This window comes from Ictalurus furcatus, chromosome 28 (assembly GCF_023375685.1).
Source record: "Ictalurus furcatus strain D&B chromosome 28, Billie_1.0, whole genome shotgun sequence".
NCBI classification, from domain to species: domain Eukaryota; kingdom Metazoa; phylum Chordata; class Actinopteri; order Siluriformes; family Ictaluridae; genus Ictalurus; species Ictalurus furcatus.
In genome coordinates this window covers 14,364,863-14,380,477 of record NC_071282.1, presented here as the reverse complement: position 1 = coordinate 14,380,477, position 15,615 = coordinate 14,364,863, and the positions used below count along the sequence as shown (strand labels likewise).

General features: G+C 39.6%; 1 protein-coding gene across 1 annotated transcript; it reads left to right on the top strand.

Moving 5' to 3' along the window:
• The first annotated feature begins 353 nt into the window (after nt 1-353).
• Nucleotides 354-15,525, top strand: im:7154036 (fermitin family homolog 3). Its single transcript, XM_053618094.1, has 15 exons — nt 354-708; nt 3,256-3,380; nt 3,690-3,923; nt 4,039-4,155; nt 4,683-4,851; nt 5,902-6,004; nt 6,129-6,236; nt 7,943-8,071; nt 10,766-10,812; nt 11,219-11,343; nt 11,685-11,791; nt 13,338-13,553; nt 14,353-14,477; nt 14,583-14,724; nt 14,861-15,525. The coding sequence occupies exons 2-15, from the start codon at nt 3,257-3,259 to the stop codon at nt 15,038-15,040; spliced, it is 1,926 nt and encodes a 641-aa protein (XP_053474069.1). The 5' UTR covers nt 354-708; nt 3,256; the 3' UTR covers nt 15,041-15,525.
• Nucleotides 15,526-15,615: the final 90 nt, after the last annotated feature.

Sequence of the window (15,615 nt, the reverse complement as noted above, 5' to 3'; positions counted from 1 at the left end):
TCTCAAACCATCAGATTCATCCGTGCCGAAGCACAACCCACGTTTAAAATTAAAAAAAAAAAAAAAAAAAAAAAGTCCACAAGTAACTTGCAGTTTTATTTTTCAAACAGAGATGGCGATAGAGAGGCAAAAGTTCAATACTGCAGCTTTAAGCAGTGTTGCATTGTGTCTGCTTTATTTGTCTGGCACTTCATATTTTGTCCAGCAGGGGGCAGTACATTGCCAAATCAAATTTCTTGCCTCTAATCTGATGTCACTCATAGTGTACTTGTGTGTTACAGTAAATTGTCTTTTTAAAATTAAATAACTGAATAACTAAATAATTGTCTTTTGTAAATTCAGTAGCAGTTTGCTGACTGGATTAGATCTTGTACAGTGTTTCTGTCTTGCATTACGTGTAACCAAGTATGTGCAATTTTTGTTGTTCATGGCTGTATTGTTTCTCAAAGCTGTACACAAAACAGGAAAAGAAACCCTGTTCTATGAACAGCATGCTTAAGAAATGAGCTAAAAGAGGAACAGTGTACTGTGTGAAACCATTGCTGTGGCGCGTGTGTGTGTGTGTGTGTGTGAGTGTGACAGACAGTGCAGGAAAGAGAATGACAGAGAGACAAGAGGAAGTGACAGAAGAGTCAAACTGTGGAGGAGAGAGTGACAAAGACCAAGGGCGTAGTCTGTTAAATACGACTGTTGAGTACCACAAACAAGGTAAGAGAGAAAAAATGGTGTGTATGTGGGTGTGTGTGTGTGTGTGTGTGTGTGTGTGTGTGTGTGTGTGTGTGTGTGTTCAGTAAGAAGAGGAGTGGAAAATTAGTTAGGCCTTGAATACCTCATGGACAAGCACTCTCAGTACAAGTCACATGGTGGTTCATTTCAATGAGTTGAGAAAAGTAAGAGGCTTTGACCAGGTAATCTGATGATACTGCAATAAGGCTGTGAAACAGTGTGATTTTGTGGTCTTGAATTCAACACTGCAAAATCCAGTCTACTCTGAAACTACTGGATTAGCAAGGCCAATTCATTTGTTTGTGCTATACACCAAAGACATTTGGGTTTGAGATCTAAAGATGGATATGAGACGAGAATTTAGGATTTCAGATTTTATTTCCTGGTGTTTACATCTAGACGTGTTAAACAACATAAAACTGAACCTTTTGTATCAGACCACCTAATCTTTAGGTGAGCAAAAATACAGGAACAGATAAGTCTTGAAGTAAATGAAAGTAAATAACACTTAATATTTGGTTGCATATCCCTTGCTTATAGTAACTGCATCAAGCCTGAGACTCAGTGACATCACCAAATTGTTAGTTTCTTCTTTTGTGATTCTTTTCCAGGCTTTTACCTCAGACTCTTTCAGTTGTTTTTTGTTTCTGGGAGTTTCTCCCTTTAGTCTCCTCTTCAGGAGGTGAATATCTGCTCAATTGGGTTAAGGTCTGGTGATTTGACTTGGCCAGTCTAAAACCTTCCACTTTACCACCTGAGAAAGTCCTTTGTAAAGTTTGCCTTGTGTTTTGGATCGTTGTCTTGCTGAATGATCGTTGTCTTGCTTTTTTATTTGTTCTGCTACTACCATCATGAGTAACATCATCAATAAAGATCAGTGAGCCTGTTCTAGGAGCAGACATGCAAGCCCAAGCCATAACACTACCTCCACCATGTTTCACAGATCTTGTATGTTTTGGATCATGAGCAGATCCTTTCTTTCTCCACACTTTGGCCTTTCCATTACTTTGGTAGAGGTTCATCTTGGTTCCAGAACTTTTGTGGCTTATCTCTGTATTTCTTTGTGAAATCTGGCTTTCTGATTCTTACTGCTGATGAGTGGTTTGCATCTTGTGGCCTCTATATTTCTGCCCTTGTAGTCTTCTTCAAATGGTGGATTGTGATACCTTCTCCCCTGCCCTGGCTGTGGAGGTTGTTGGTCATGGATTGTTGTTTTTGGGTTTTTCTTCACAGCTCTCACAATGTTTCTGTCATCAACTGTTGTTGTTTTCCTTGGCTGACCCATTCAGTGTCTCTTGCTCAGTACACCAGTGGTTTCCTTCTTTTTCAGGACATTCCAAATTGTTGTATTGGCTATTCCCAATCTTTGTGCATTGCCTCTGATTTTCTTTGTTTGCTCAGCTTCAAAATGGCTTGCTTTTCTCCCATAGACAGCTTTTTGATCTTCATGTTGGCTTATCCTTTTTAACAACAAATGCAGTCTTCACAAGTGAAACTGAAGGCTAAAACCAAGAGCAGATGTTCGGAGCTTTTTTTGCTGTTTAAACAATCAATCTAAAAGGACACACATTGGTAACAAGAAACATCTGTCAGTCGCAGTATTTTTGCTCGCCTACAAATTGGATGGATACAAAATGTGCTGTGTTCTATGTCGTTTAACACGTCTACATATAAATACCAGGAAATAAAATCTTAAATTTTAAGCTCTCTTCTCATACTCATCTTTTGATCTCAAACTCAAATGTCTTCAATCTACGGCAAAAAACATGATTTGTCCTTGTCGTTCTGATAGTTTCAGAGGGGATTGCATAACCAATAAAAAACCTTTATAGAACATTTTCGTTCTATAACAACTTTACTTCTGACATGACATGACATTATTAAGGCATAAATGTTTTTTGTAGGTTTAAGAAAGCTGAGCCTACTGTATGAATATTGTAATTGATTATACTAACAGAGATATAGTATAACAAATTGTGCTACAGCACTGTTAAATCATCACATCTGATTGGTCAGAAAGTGTTGATTAATTTTCTGTAAGTCAAGTTTCTGTACTGATAGCTAATTCACAAGCCTAATAAGAAATGAATTAAAAACATGTTATTTACCAAAACCTAGACTCGTTGATAGGGTGAAGTTTTCTGTAAGGAGATGTTTATTTAACACTTATGGAAGGTGTCAGTGCTTTTGTAACAGTCCGAGCTGTTCCTTTAAGTTTTTCGCCACTGCAAGATGGATGAATTTGCATTTTGAAGTTTCCTTGGTAACATTACAAGCTTTTTTTGTCTTATTAATTTCCGAGTGAGAGAAATACAGAGAGGCTGGTGAAGGAACAGCTGTTTATAGTTGCTGTAATGTAATAATAATAGAAACTAATGTGTTTTAAGGACGTTCCACAATATCAGGGCGTATCACACCACCCCATAGTTGAATATTTTCCTTACATGGTCCACTTTCACTTCGTTCTGCCTTTCTGACCCTTTCTTTTTCTGTGTGTATGTGATTTTCTTGTATGGTGATGCTTCTCAGCATGGCAGTGTGGGATCTGTCCATCAACGTAGAGGAACTGGGATCAGAAGCTCCACCTCTTAAAATCAGCGTCACATCTGACCTCCATATTGGAGGTGTCATCCTTAAAATCGTGGAAAAAACACGTGAGAATTTTAATGTCCTTATAATCACTGACCATAATTATGTAGGTTTACAGTAAGCTGCAGAATTATTAGCACCCCTCTGTGAAAATGAGCACATATGCAACGAGTGGGTTTGGTTTCAAAATTTTCAGTACATCATCAGTTAATACCATACCTCTACTATGCTAATACCTCTTAGTGTAATGTCTAGCAAGGTGAAAACACAAGGTCAATGCTGACCTTCCACCTTCAAGCTCTACTGTTGTGCATGTAGATTTCCTTCTTCAATTCATACCACGTTTTTTTTCATGTCCTGGTGCTGTGCTGTAGAGATTAAGAAGGACTGGTCAGATCATGCGCTTTGGTGGGAGCAGAAGCAGCAGTGGTTGCTGAGGCCGTCGTGGACGCTGGATAAGTATGGGATCCATGCTGATGCTCGTCTTTGCCTCACACCCCAGCACAAACCCCTGAGGTTGGTTTTGCCCAATAAACTCACCCTCAGGCTCCTCGTCTGCTTCTCTGGCCCAATGTTCCGCAGTGTGATGGGCATCTGCAAGCTGCTCAGTAAGTGTGTGTGTGGGTGAAAATATAGAAATACAGATTTTGTTTTCATTGCATACATGACATTTCAGCTTTTTCTTCTTCTCCATTTTCTTTGCATGATCACTCTCTCCTGCAGATATTCGTCATCCAGAGGAGCTTTCACTTCTCAAGCCAGCAGAAGAGAAGAAGAAGAAGAAGCAGAAGGGTGAGGAAGAGCAGGTGTATGACATCACTTGTGCACCCTTGCCTACAGGTATCTATATGTCTGTCTGTCTGTCTGTCTGTCTGTCTAAAGAGACATAAAAATGATAAAATGCCACATTTGTATATATATATATATATATATATATATATATATATATATATATATATATTTTAACATACACTATTTGACCACTACTTGTGGTGATCTCTGAAATCTGTCCTTAGTTTATACAAACCTTTGCCCTCAGTTGTTCAGCCATGATGATAAGCAAAGCATCTCAGAAAATCTCAGATGTATGAGATGTAGACATAAATTTCTCACTTAATATGTACTTTTTTCTATAAACAATGACATCATATAATATTTATGCATATTAATATTTATTTTTTCTAAAATGAAATGACATCTTTAAATGTTGACCCTCGTGTACTATTTTGTGTATATACCAGTGTACTTGTGTAACAAACTGTAATGCACAATCTAAATAGTCATAGATTTTCCATTATATGAGCTATAGATGGCAGCTATTTAGAGCTGTGTGAAATGTTACTCTATTTCTGCTTGGGATTTTGCAGGTTCTATTGTAAAGCTGGCCAATGGCATGCCTGTGTTCTTCGCTGAATCTCCTGAGTCAGAGGCAGTGTATAAGATGATTTCAGTGAGTCAGCCAGCTCCAGCCCCTGAGACCATCGCAAAAATGTACAAACCAACCAGCAAGGTGGATAAAGCGCAGGTTAACAGCAGGTTGGCAAAAACGCATTTAAAACTGGATTTATTAAAGAATACTTGTTAAAAACGAGTTCCATAATATAAAATGACTGATGCAGCTATGTAAAGAGCCGTGTGCAGTGGTACAGAGTCTTATTGGGTTAAGTGTTTGACTAGCCCAGCTGAGTGCTTGGAGGCAGCAGGGTGTTGAGTAATCTGACTGCCTCAGGTTAGAAACTGTTGCGGCGGATTCTGCTGCTGGTGGCATGGTTGCTGCTGAACCTTCTGCCAGATGGCAGGAGGGTGAATAGTCCATGAGAAGAGTGAGAGATGCGTTGCGGATGTAGCGGTTGTTGAAAGAGCTGTCGATGGTGTGTAGAGAGACTCCAATGATCTTTTCAGCTGTCCTCAGAATTGACTGTAGGGTCTTACGAGCGGAGGCTGTGCAGTTCTGAAGTCTATGAACAGCATTCTTACGTCATTGTCCTTTTTTACCTAGATGGGTCAGAGACAGATGGATGGTAGTAGATATGGCGTCCTCTGCTGAGCAGTTGGGACGGTAGGCATACTGAAATGGGTCCAGTGTTGTGAGAAGACTGCTCTTTATGTGTTTCAAGACTAGTCGCTCAAAGCACTTCACAGTGATAGGCGTGAGTGCAACAGGCCGGTAGTCATTCAGTTGGGGGTTTGAATCCCGCCTCTGCCCTGTGTACGTGGAGTTTGCATGTTCTCGCTGTGCTTTGGGGGTTTCCTCCAGGTACTCTGGCTTCCTACCCCAGTCCAAAGACATTTCCAAATTGTCCGTATTGTGTGTGATTGTGCCCTGAGATGGGTTGCAACCCCATCCAGGGTGTCCCTCGTCTTGTGCCCTGAGTTCCTTTGCCCCCCCCGTGATCCTGTGCAGGATAAGTGGTACGGAAGACGGATGGATGGATGGATGTGTGATTTGCTTCTCTTTTTAAGGGATTCTGTGCTCTCTGCTTTATCTTAAAACGTTGTCCTTCATTAAAATGGAGTGTATCATGCATCCATTCGTGTATCATGACGATTATTGGTATAAATGGCGTATTGTTTTTCCTTTCTCAGGTGGCTCGATTCATCTCGCTCTCTCCTGCAGCAGGGCATCAAAGAAGACGACAAACTCCTTATTCGCTTCAAATACTACAGCTTCTATGACCTAGCACCGCAGGTGGTTTGAAAATGCAAACCTGCCGTGTTTTGATGAAATATTAAGCTCGCATTTTTTTTTTTTTGGCCTTGAGAGCTTATGATCATGTGTGCTGATTGTGTGTGGTGTGTATCTCTATATGCAGTTCGATGCTGTGCGTTTGACTCAGCTGTATGAGCAAGCCAGATGGGCCATTTTGCTGGAGGAGATTGACTGCACAGAAGAGGAGATGATGCTTTTTGCTGCCTTACAGGTAGAAACAAAATGAAGATTCATCACAGTTCTTTGTCAACTTGATTTTAAACTGTCAACAACATTTTAAATTGGGAAATGTATTTTAAAACCCAACAGTTAGCATAATAGCAGTGTAAACAAGGCTCATCCTGGGTGTGTGTGCGTGTGTGCATAGGTATGATGTATCAGGAGTCTATGCGACACCTCATATGCTACAAGTTTTATTTGTATTTCTTATTGTATTCAAGTCAACATTTTATGAGAGTTCTTGAACCAACAAGTTGCACCAACAAGTTGCAGTGGTAATGTTTCTCAAGTACAAAGTGGCACTAGCGATCCTTGCAAACTATAATTAGCAACAGTGATTTCATACAGTCATACAGAGACTTTTAGCAAGTTACTATCATCTCGGAGGAAAACATTGATATTCAGTGTTTTCTGCTTGTTTGTACTGTCTTTGTGCCTTTACATTGTACATACAAAAGCCACATGCTAAAGAGCTAGCTAAATTGTTAGCCTCAGATACTCTGAATATTATTTGACTATTAATCTTAAAGCATATTTATTTTTCAGCTAATACAGAGAAACTAATAAGAAATGTATCCAGTTAGTTAAGTAAGAAATATACACTCACTGACCACTTTATTTGCTCGTTCATGCAATTATCCAGTGTGGCAGCAGTGCACGGCATAAAATCACGTAGATATACGTCGAGAGCTTCATATATGTTAATATCTCCAGGTTTACGTAAACAGCCGTAAGTAAAAGGCTGATGTCATTTATTAGCTCTCCAATCATAGACTTCAATCAAGGTCTTTTTAAGAAATGTTGCTCTTACATATGCACTAGCAGCTCCATACACCGTGCTAGTCTGAGCACAATTCAAAATCTGGGAAAAATGCATCCTTTTAAAAAAGAAAAAGAAAAAAGAAAGCATTCTATCATTGTATCACTGTATCAGAAACTCTTTAACATTTGAAGTCAGCAAAATGCATTCACAAGTACAAGCCAGACTATGTTAAGTACGGTTTTACTGATACAGTGGACGTGAAACCACAGCTTGTCGAGTGTGGTGAGGTTTTGGTCAACAAGTCAGTGAAGCATCCAGCATGTGTGGGTAAACCAGTGGATTTTTTTTTTTTTTTTTTCTTATGAAAGCAGGCCAAGGTGACAGTTGGGCCATGGATGACTGTCATTAAAAAAAAAGTGTGTCATAGTTGAGAAACCCTGCTTTAGAAACTGCTGATCTCCTGGGATTTTCCCACAAAACAGTCTCTAAAGTTTACACAGAATGGTGCGAAAGACAAAAAACATCCCGTGAGCATCTTATCAACGCCTTGTTAATGAGAGAGGTTAGAAGAGAATGGCCAGATACGCTTTACAACAGTAGTGAAAAGAAAAGCATCTACAACACATTGAACCTTGAAGCAGGGGGGAAAACAGGTGATGTGTTTTCCTTATAATAGTGTTCCTAATTATGTGGCCGTTGAATGTAAATCTACACCTGCAGACCTGTAAATATGATCTTTACATTATCTGACACTTTCATTGCGGAGCCAAGCATATAATGGTTCTGCATTTTAGTATCATGTTACATTTCACAAATTAAAACCTGTTAATTTTGATCCAAAGTTAAGAAGATGTTAATAATAGTGGAATAAATTCTTTCACCCTGATACATAATTATTAACCTCATAAGCTTTCTATGTGTGTTTACCCCTCTAGTATCACATAGGGAAAGCATCCCTGACCGAGCAGTTGGTTGAGTCTTGTCCCGCCATGGATGACCTGGACTCAGCACTGCAGTGCCTGGAGGTCAAGATGGAGGCAGAGAGCAGTGCAGAAGAGATGCTGGTACATATAAACTACACCACTGCAATGGATTTACAATATGAATATACAATAAACTGAGTATATGTAACCAATGCAAGAGTGCTAATCCAATGCTAATCCAAATTAAAGAAATGGATGCAGAAGATGTAGAACAGCACAATATTTGATGTCCTTTAAGAGCTTGTAATCTCTGTATACAGTGATATGAAAGCTATGATGATGCTAAAACAGTTTACTTAAGAGGATTGTTTATAAGGCTATATGACACATACATATATATAAACCCTTCATGATAACTAGAGTCTATACCCCGATCAGCCATAACATTAAAGCCTCTGACAGGTGAAGTGAATAACATTGATTATCTTGTTATAATGGCACCTGTAAGGGGTGGGATATATTAGGCAGCAAGTGAACAGTCCGTTCCCGAAGTTGACGTGTTGAAGCAGGAAAAATGGGCAAGCGTAAGGATCTGAGTGACTCTAACAAGGGCCAAATTGCGATGGCTGGATGACTGGGTCAGAGCATTTCCAATACGGCAAGTCTTGTGGGGTGTTCCCGGTATGCAGTGGTTAGTACCTACCAAAAGTGGTCCAAGGAAGAACAACCAGCGACAGGGTCATCGGCTCCCAAGGCTCAGTGATGCGTGCAGGAAGTGAAGGCTAACACATCTGGTCCAATCCCACGGAAGAGCTAATGTAGTACAAATTGCTGAAAGAGTTCATGCTGGCTATGATAGAAAAGTGTCAGAACAGACAGTGCATCGCAGCTTGCTGCGTATGGGGCTGCGTAGCCTCAAACTGTTCAGAGTGCACATGCAGTCCTCAATCCGATTGAGCATCCGTGGGATGTGCTGGACAAACATGTCCGATCCATGGAGGCCCCACCTCGCAACTTACAGGACTTAAACAATCTACTGCTAACGTCTTTATGCCAGATACCACAGCACACCTTCAGAGGTCTTGTGGAGACCATGCCTCGATGGCTTAGAGCTGTTTTGGTGGCACAAGGTGGACCTACACAACTTCATGCAGGTGGATTTAATGTTATGGCTGATTGGTGTATAAACATGTATGAAGACATCAGCTGTCCTAACGACCACTTTTGTCCATTTTAATCTCAAATTCAAGCTGCTGGATGTAAGATTTTGGAATTTTCCCCTAGTCGAAAAATACTACGCAAGTGCTAATTGAAAGATTGCTTCATGACATGGTTGTGCTCCATCTCATAGCTGTGAATGTCACATCAACATACATTCAACATGAAGACTATTCATGAAGACTATATCAAGACTGTTTGAAACAGCATATGATGCACAAAGTAGTATAGAAAGGAAACCAAGGTGTAGCAACATATTATTTATTACTGAAGCATGAGGTTTGGGTTTTGTAACTCTGAGGATATGTATAACCTGCTGTCGTATTGTGAGGATATAAACTTTACTGTGCACATTAATATGACTGTCAATTTTTGCAAGCGCATGAACAGCACATAGCATACAGAATAAACCAGTCACCTAACGTTAAATAGCTAGCTACAGTACATGCTCTGGTTGAAGAGAAAATGTTGGCTTGGCTATACTCTCACAGTGCAATGTAGAGCACCAGACAGCTATCGTTCACCAGCTTCCTGCCATACTAGCTAACAAATAAATGCTATCTCTGTTGAACATTTTTCTCTTTTTCTTTTCTACTCCCTTGTTCTTTCTTTCATCCTGATACTCTTGTCTGTCACCATGTAGTGAGACGTCTTTCATGCCTAAAGTTAGGGTGTAATGACATTTCACATCTGTGCTGGTGTATGACATGTGAGCACAAATTACAACAACTTAGCAACTCTTGAGCATCATAATGCAAGTTAGCAAGTTAGCGCCTTGCACGGCAGCTCTGCTACCCTTGCTCTGTGTGTGTGTGTGTGTGTGTGTGTGTGTGTGTGTGTGTGTGGGTGGGTGTGAATAGCTGAATGTGACACAGTGTAAAATGCTTTGGAACCACTAAGGTTAAAAAAGCGCTATATAAGTTCAGACCAGTTACCATAATATACAGTATATTATACAGTATTGTCCCCTAACTCAAAAATCATTCATGTTGTAGCTTTAATATAAACAAGTACATTTAATATGACAAGTCAAGTGGCAGGGTTTTGTTGTTGATTTGTGTTAGAACATTATGACTCAGTTATTCTGGGATGTTATATTTAGATACTGGTGAAGATATGACGTGTCAAACATCAGAACCAAACTTGACATTGTATTATGTTTTATGGAGAAAAAAAAACATCTCATGAGCAGAAATGTGAAACGATTATTTCGAGCATGTATATAACTGCGATAATTATGCACGTGAATATTGTAGCTGTTAAAATATTGTAAAATATGCAACAGAATTGTCAATGTTACCACCAAGTGCAATGTAGAATTATTTTCTTTCTTTTTTTTTGTTTCTAATTAACAATACTTCCTGTTAGTCGTCATGATGTTTTTTTGTTTTTTTTTTAATGTAATGCTTGGATAGAACTGTGAAAGCCTTGAGTCAATCAAGTGTTATGTCTAACTAAACCCAGTCTTTATGTAGCCTTATGAACACTGGCCTTAATATCATTTTGCAATATACAGTATAACTCCTTAAAGAGCCTGAAGAATGTAACACTGGGAGTGTGCAGTAGTCAAGTGGGTCACCTTATTTATCACTGTGTCAAATCTTTGTGTCAATGCAGGATACTATGACAGCACCGGAGCTGCATGACTATCTAAAGATTTTCAGGTGAGATAAAGCCACCAAACACATTTTCATAATGGAGGAAGCATGTATTAGCCTAAATAAAGAGTCAAGGAGTAATTCCTTTAACAGTTATATGTTTATTAATTATATAGTTATTAATAATATCAGTAATCAATTAATAATGATGTGAATTCTCATGCATGGATATAAAATATAGATAATAGACATTTTCAATGACAATAATTGTCTGGTTGTTCAGTTATTTATCCTAAAGCAGATACTACTATTAATTATTCAGCAACTCAAGTAAAACAAACGGGAATGGGTTTTTTTTGTTGTTGTCATGGGTGAGATGAATGAAAGTCAGCCCCCCCCCCCCCCGCAAAAAAAAAATTAAAAATCAAGCTTTGATTATCATATCATATCATGCATGTTCATTTCTGTCTAGACCAAAGAAGCAGACGCTAAAGAAGTACAAGCAGTTCTGGTTCACCTTCAAGGACACGTCCATTTTGTACTATAAGAGTAAGGAGGAGAGCTGCAAAGAACCAATACAGCAGATGAATCTTAAAGGTAAGAGTGTTTGTGACTGTAGATACAGACACACACGATCCATGCAGTATACACTCATAACACACTTACACACACACACTAATAAAGCCTCTTCCTGGCAGTGGTGGCTCAATGGTTGAGACTCTGGGTTAGTTATCAGAAGGTCAGGGGTCAAGCCCCAACACTGTCATGCTGCTACTGTTGGGCCCTTGAGCAAGGCCCTTAACCCTCTCTGCTCCAGGGGTGCCATATCATGGTTAACCCTGCGCTCTAACCCCAACTTCTTAACAAGCTGGGAAATGTGAAAAAAGAATTTCATTACAGTACAGTATATGTGACAAATAAAGGCTTCTTCTTCTTAGGCTGCGAAGTGGCTCCTGATGTAAGCGTAGCTGCCCAAAAGTTCTGTATCAAACTGCTGATTCCTGAACCAGACGGCATGAATGAGGTCTACCTGCGCTGTGACAATGTGAGTGTGTTAGAAAACTTGCAAATTAAATGCCATAGCCAGAGATAAATACCCATAACATTGCTGCTAAAAAGTATTAATCTCCATAAGCGGAACAATTCAGCGTATTAGTTGAATTATTTGAAATGTATAGCTGAAATGTATAGCTATTCATGATTTGGCTAAAATCCGATGCTATGATTAATGCTAATAGTACTCGTGAATGTATTACATAAACTAGAGAGAGATTCATTTCAGTGGGATTTGTTTACTGGTGCTTTGACATGAAGTACAAACCACTTTGGTTCATGGGAGCATATTTTCTAGGTCATTGCCATGTGACACCTCATTCTAGAAACCCTCATATACCACAGCAATTTGCCAACAATTACATTTTTTAAAATGAGTAAGGAACAACGTGTGTTTTAAAAAATCCGTTTATAGCTACCTTTAATGTTGTGGAGCATCCAGAAAACAAGTTAATTCCTGTTATAACTGTTATCAGCTAGTCCCTCGCCAGAATCGCTTTTTTTCTTTCTCTTGAAGTTAATAAAAGAAAAAAAAAAGATGCTTGTCCTGATACCAAGAAACCAGAAAGCACAAAGTTGTCAGTCTTGAAGAAACTTTTTGACTGTCAGAAAGCGCTGACACTGGAGATTCCTTCCATTACTTTTAAATAAACATCGCCTTACAGAAAACTTCACCATATCAGCAATGATGTTTTTATTTGTGAAATAACAACATATTTTAAAATTAGTTTATTATTTGTTTTAGATTATGTTCAGGAAGATAGATGTTAGACAGACGGACAGACAGACAGATAGGTAGATAACTGGACGGACAGACAAAGACAGACAGATAGATAGACGGACAGACAGGCGGACAGATAGATAGATAGACAAACAGACAGATAGATAGATAGACATAGTTAGATAGACAGCTAAACAGATAGATAGCTAGACAGACAGATAGATAGATAGATAGACGGACGGGCAGACAGTTAGATAGACAGCTAAACAGATAGATAGCTAGACAGACAGACAGACAGATAGACAGACATAGATAGATAAACATAGTTAAATAGACAGCTAAACAGATAGATAGATAGCTAGACGGACAGACATAGTTAGATAGACAGCTAAACAGATAGACAGTTAGACAGACAGATAGATGGAGATAGATAGACAGACATAGATAGATAGATAGACATAGTTAGATAGACAGCTAAACAGATAGATAGCTAGACAGATAGATAGACGGACAGACATAGATAGATAAACATAGTTAGATAGACAGATAAACAGATAGATAGATAGCTAGACGGACAGACATAGATAGATAGATATACAGACAGACAGACAGTAAAACCAGACCAAAATGTTACTTGGAAAAAAAAAAATCTGTCAGCAGAAAATGTGCTCATTTTGACTGTCTATGGGGAAATGTTAACCAAATATGGAAGCTATCAGGAGCCTACTTCCTCATGTACAATTACCCTTTCCACATTTTATAATACCCACATGGGACAGCTCTGTGATTATCGTCATTGTTGCGTATCTCTGTGCAGGAGCAGCAGTACAGCAAATGGATGGCCGCATGCCGTTTGGCGTCGAAGGGAAAGACCCTGGCTGACAGCTCTTTCTCTAGTGAAGTCCAGAGTATTCAGTCTTTTCTGGCCATGCAGAGGACCACGCCAGGAAATAAGACAGCCCCGAATGACGAGAGCATCAACACACACAGCCTTGTCTCTCCACGCTACCAGAAGAAGTACAAGCCCAAGCAGGTATCACCACATAGCCTTGTTTTATCTTTCTAACAGAAAAAGTCGTATTTTTCATCATTATTGACTTGCGGCCACGCCCACACCAAACAACGTTCTCACCTTCCTACCAGATTTCCCCTTGGGGATCAATAAAGTTCTATCTATCTATCTAGCTAGCTAGCTAGCTATCTATGTGTCTAGCTATCTAGCTATCTATCTATCTGTCTGTCTGTCTGTATCTATCTATCTATCCATCCATCCATCCATCCATCTATCCAGCTATATACACTCACTGGTATTTTTCTTGCTTCCCTTCCTCACATCTGAGCTCTTTCATCTAAAGACAATTTATTTAGCATTTTGGAAGAAGTCTTCAATGCCAGCGCTTTGCAACAGAAAGAAGTAAAGCTGTAACTTTATGTCTTCAGGACAGGACCTTGTGTTTGCAGTTTGTAAAAACGAAAAGCTGCATTTTTGTCAAATTAACTTGAGAGAAAAAGAGAAGCTGGTGAGGGAACAACTGTTCATAGCTGTGATAACAGGAACGATAACAGGAACAGCAGACAAGTGTTTCTATAAATGGATAACAAGTATGATGTGAAGTAGTGCTGACAGACTGCTGTGGTATAAGAGGAATAAAAACACTTCAAGATGTACTGTTATATGAAAATAACTAACTCTGCTTCAGGTTGCATCACATCAAGTGTTGTTGATTATTTTCCTATAACAGCATGCCCAGTTGTGTTTAATGCCTTACTAACTGAATTTGTTGATACAGAAGTAGACTTACTCTTTCCTCTACACTGTTTCTCTCTACTAGCTGGCCCCTCGTATTCTGGAGGCGTATCAGAACGTGGCACAGCTCTCACTAACGGACGCTGTCCACAAGTTTCTGCAGATCTGGCAAGCGTTGCCTGACTTTGGGCTCTCTTATTTTGTGGTCAGGTAGGCCAACTCAAGCACTGCATAAAACACATGGGAGACAGATCAAACAAGAGGATGAGGTCAATTTGACAGTAATACACTGTTTTCTTCATTTTCTTCCTACAGGTTTAAAGGGTGCCGTAAAGATGAGGTTCTGGGTATCGCCAATAACCGCCTGATCCGCATCGACCTGACTGAAGACGAAGTGATGAAGACATGGCGGTACAACACGATGAGACAGTGGAACGTCAACTGGGACATTAAACAGGTGTGCTGCTCTGCTCCATTCGCTCCATGTCTTCATCCACACACTATCACTTTGAATGAAATCTCCACTACCAAAAAAAGGGGCGTGTCTGAAGTAAACTCTTTAAGTAACTTTTGGATTCTGCTTCGGATTCCAGGTCGCCATCGAGTTCAACGGTAACGTGAACGTGGCCTTCAGCTGTGTGACGGCAGATTGTAAGATCGTGCACGAGTACATCGGAGGCTACATCTTCATGTCCACAAGGAACCGGGAGCAAAATGATACGCTGAATGAGGAGCTCTTCCACAAACTGACAGGAGGCCATGAAGCTCTTTGAGAAAACAGACAGTCAAATGATGAGACACCAGAATTTGTCAGGAAAAACTGCATTATACCCTGAAAATGGCTTTGAAGTCATCATGAATGACCTTAGTTAAAGCGAGCAAGCAAAAAATTGATCATAAGAGATACATTTTCTGCATCCAAAAGCTTTTCTTTTTTTCTGTGACCCACTAATCCAGCAACACTATTGATCCTTGTTTGGAAAAAAAAAAGAAAAGAAAGAAGTTATTTTCTGTCTTTTCAGGGTCACTTTTTGTCATCAATTATGGAGCTGTTGTCATCAGTCATACCGAAATAAAACCATAAACCACCAAAGCGATGTTTCTGTAGGTTCCTGTGGGTATTTTGTATTTAGCAAACTCGCATCTCAAGATCTAGAAGAACTATATCGAGCATCTTAACAAACTGGTCTAAATAAGAGATCAGAAAGAGTGAGTTAGGGTTCGGCAGGGTTGTATGAGCTCCGAGCGAACGTGTGAACAGGAATATGTTGCGGTGAAAAGGTTGTTTGCTCAGGAAACCACAACGCTCAGCAAAACACCCAGCTGCGAAAAAAATAACACTGCGCCC

Bases quoted from the DNA above. Each gene is read 5' to 3' on its own strand.
- im:7154036 (XM_053618094.1), top strand. From the start codon at position 3,257: ATGGCAGTGTGGGATCTGTCCATCAACGTAGAGGAACTGGGATCAGAA. The intron at 4,852-5,901 runs GTTGGCAAAAAC...TTCCTTTCTCAG, and splicing joins AAAGCGCAGGTTAACAGCAG to GTGGCTCGATTCATCTCGCT. The intron at 13,554-14,352 runs GTATCACCACAT...TCTCTCTACTAG, and splicing joins AGAAGTACAAGCCCAAGCAG to CTGGCCCCTCGTATTCTGGA.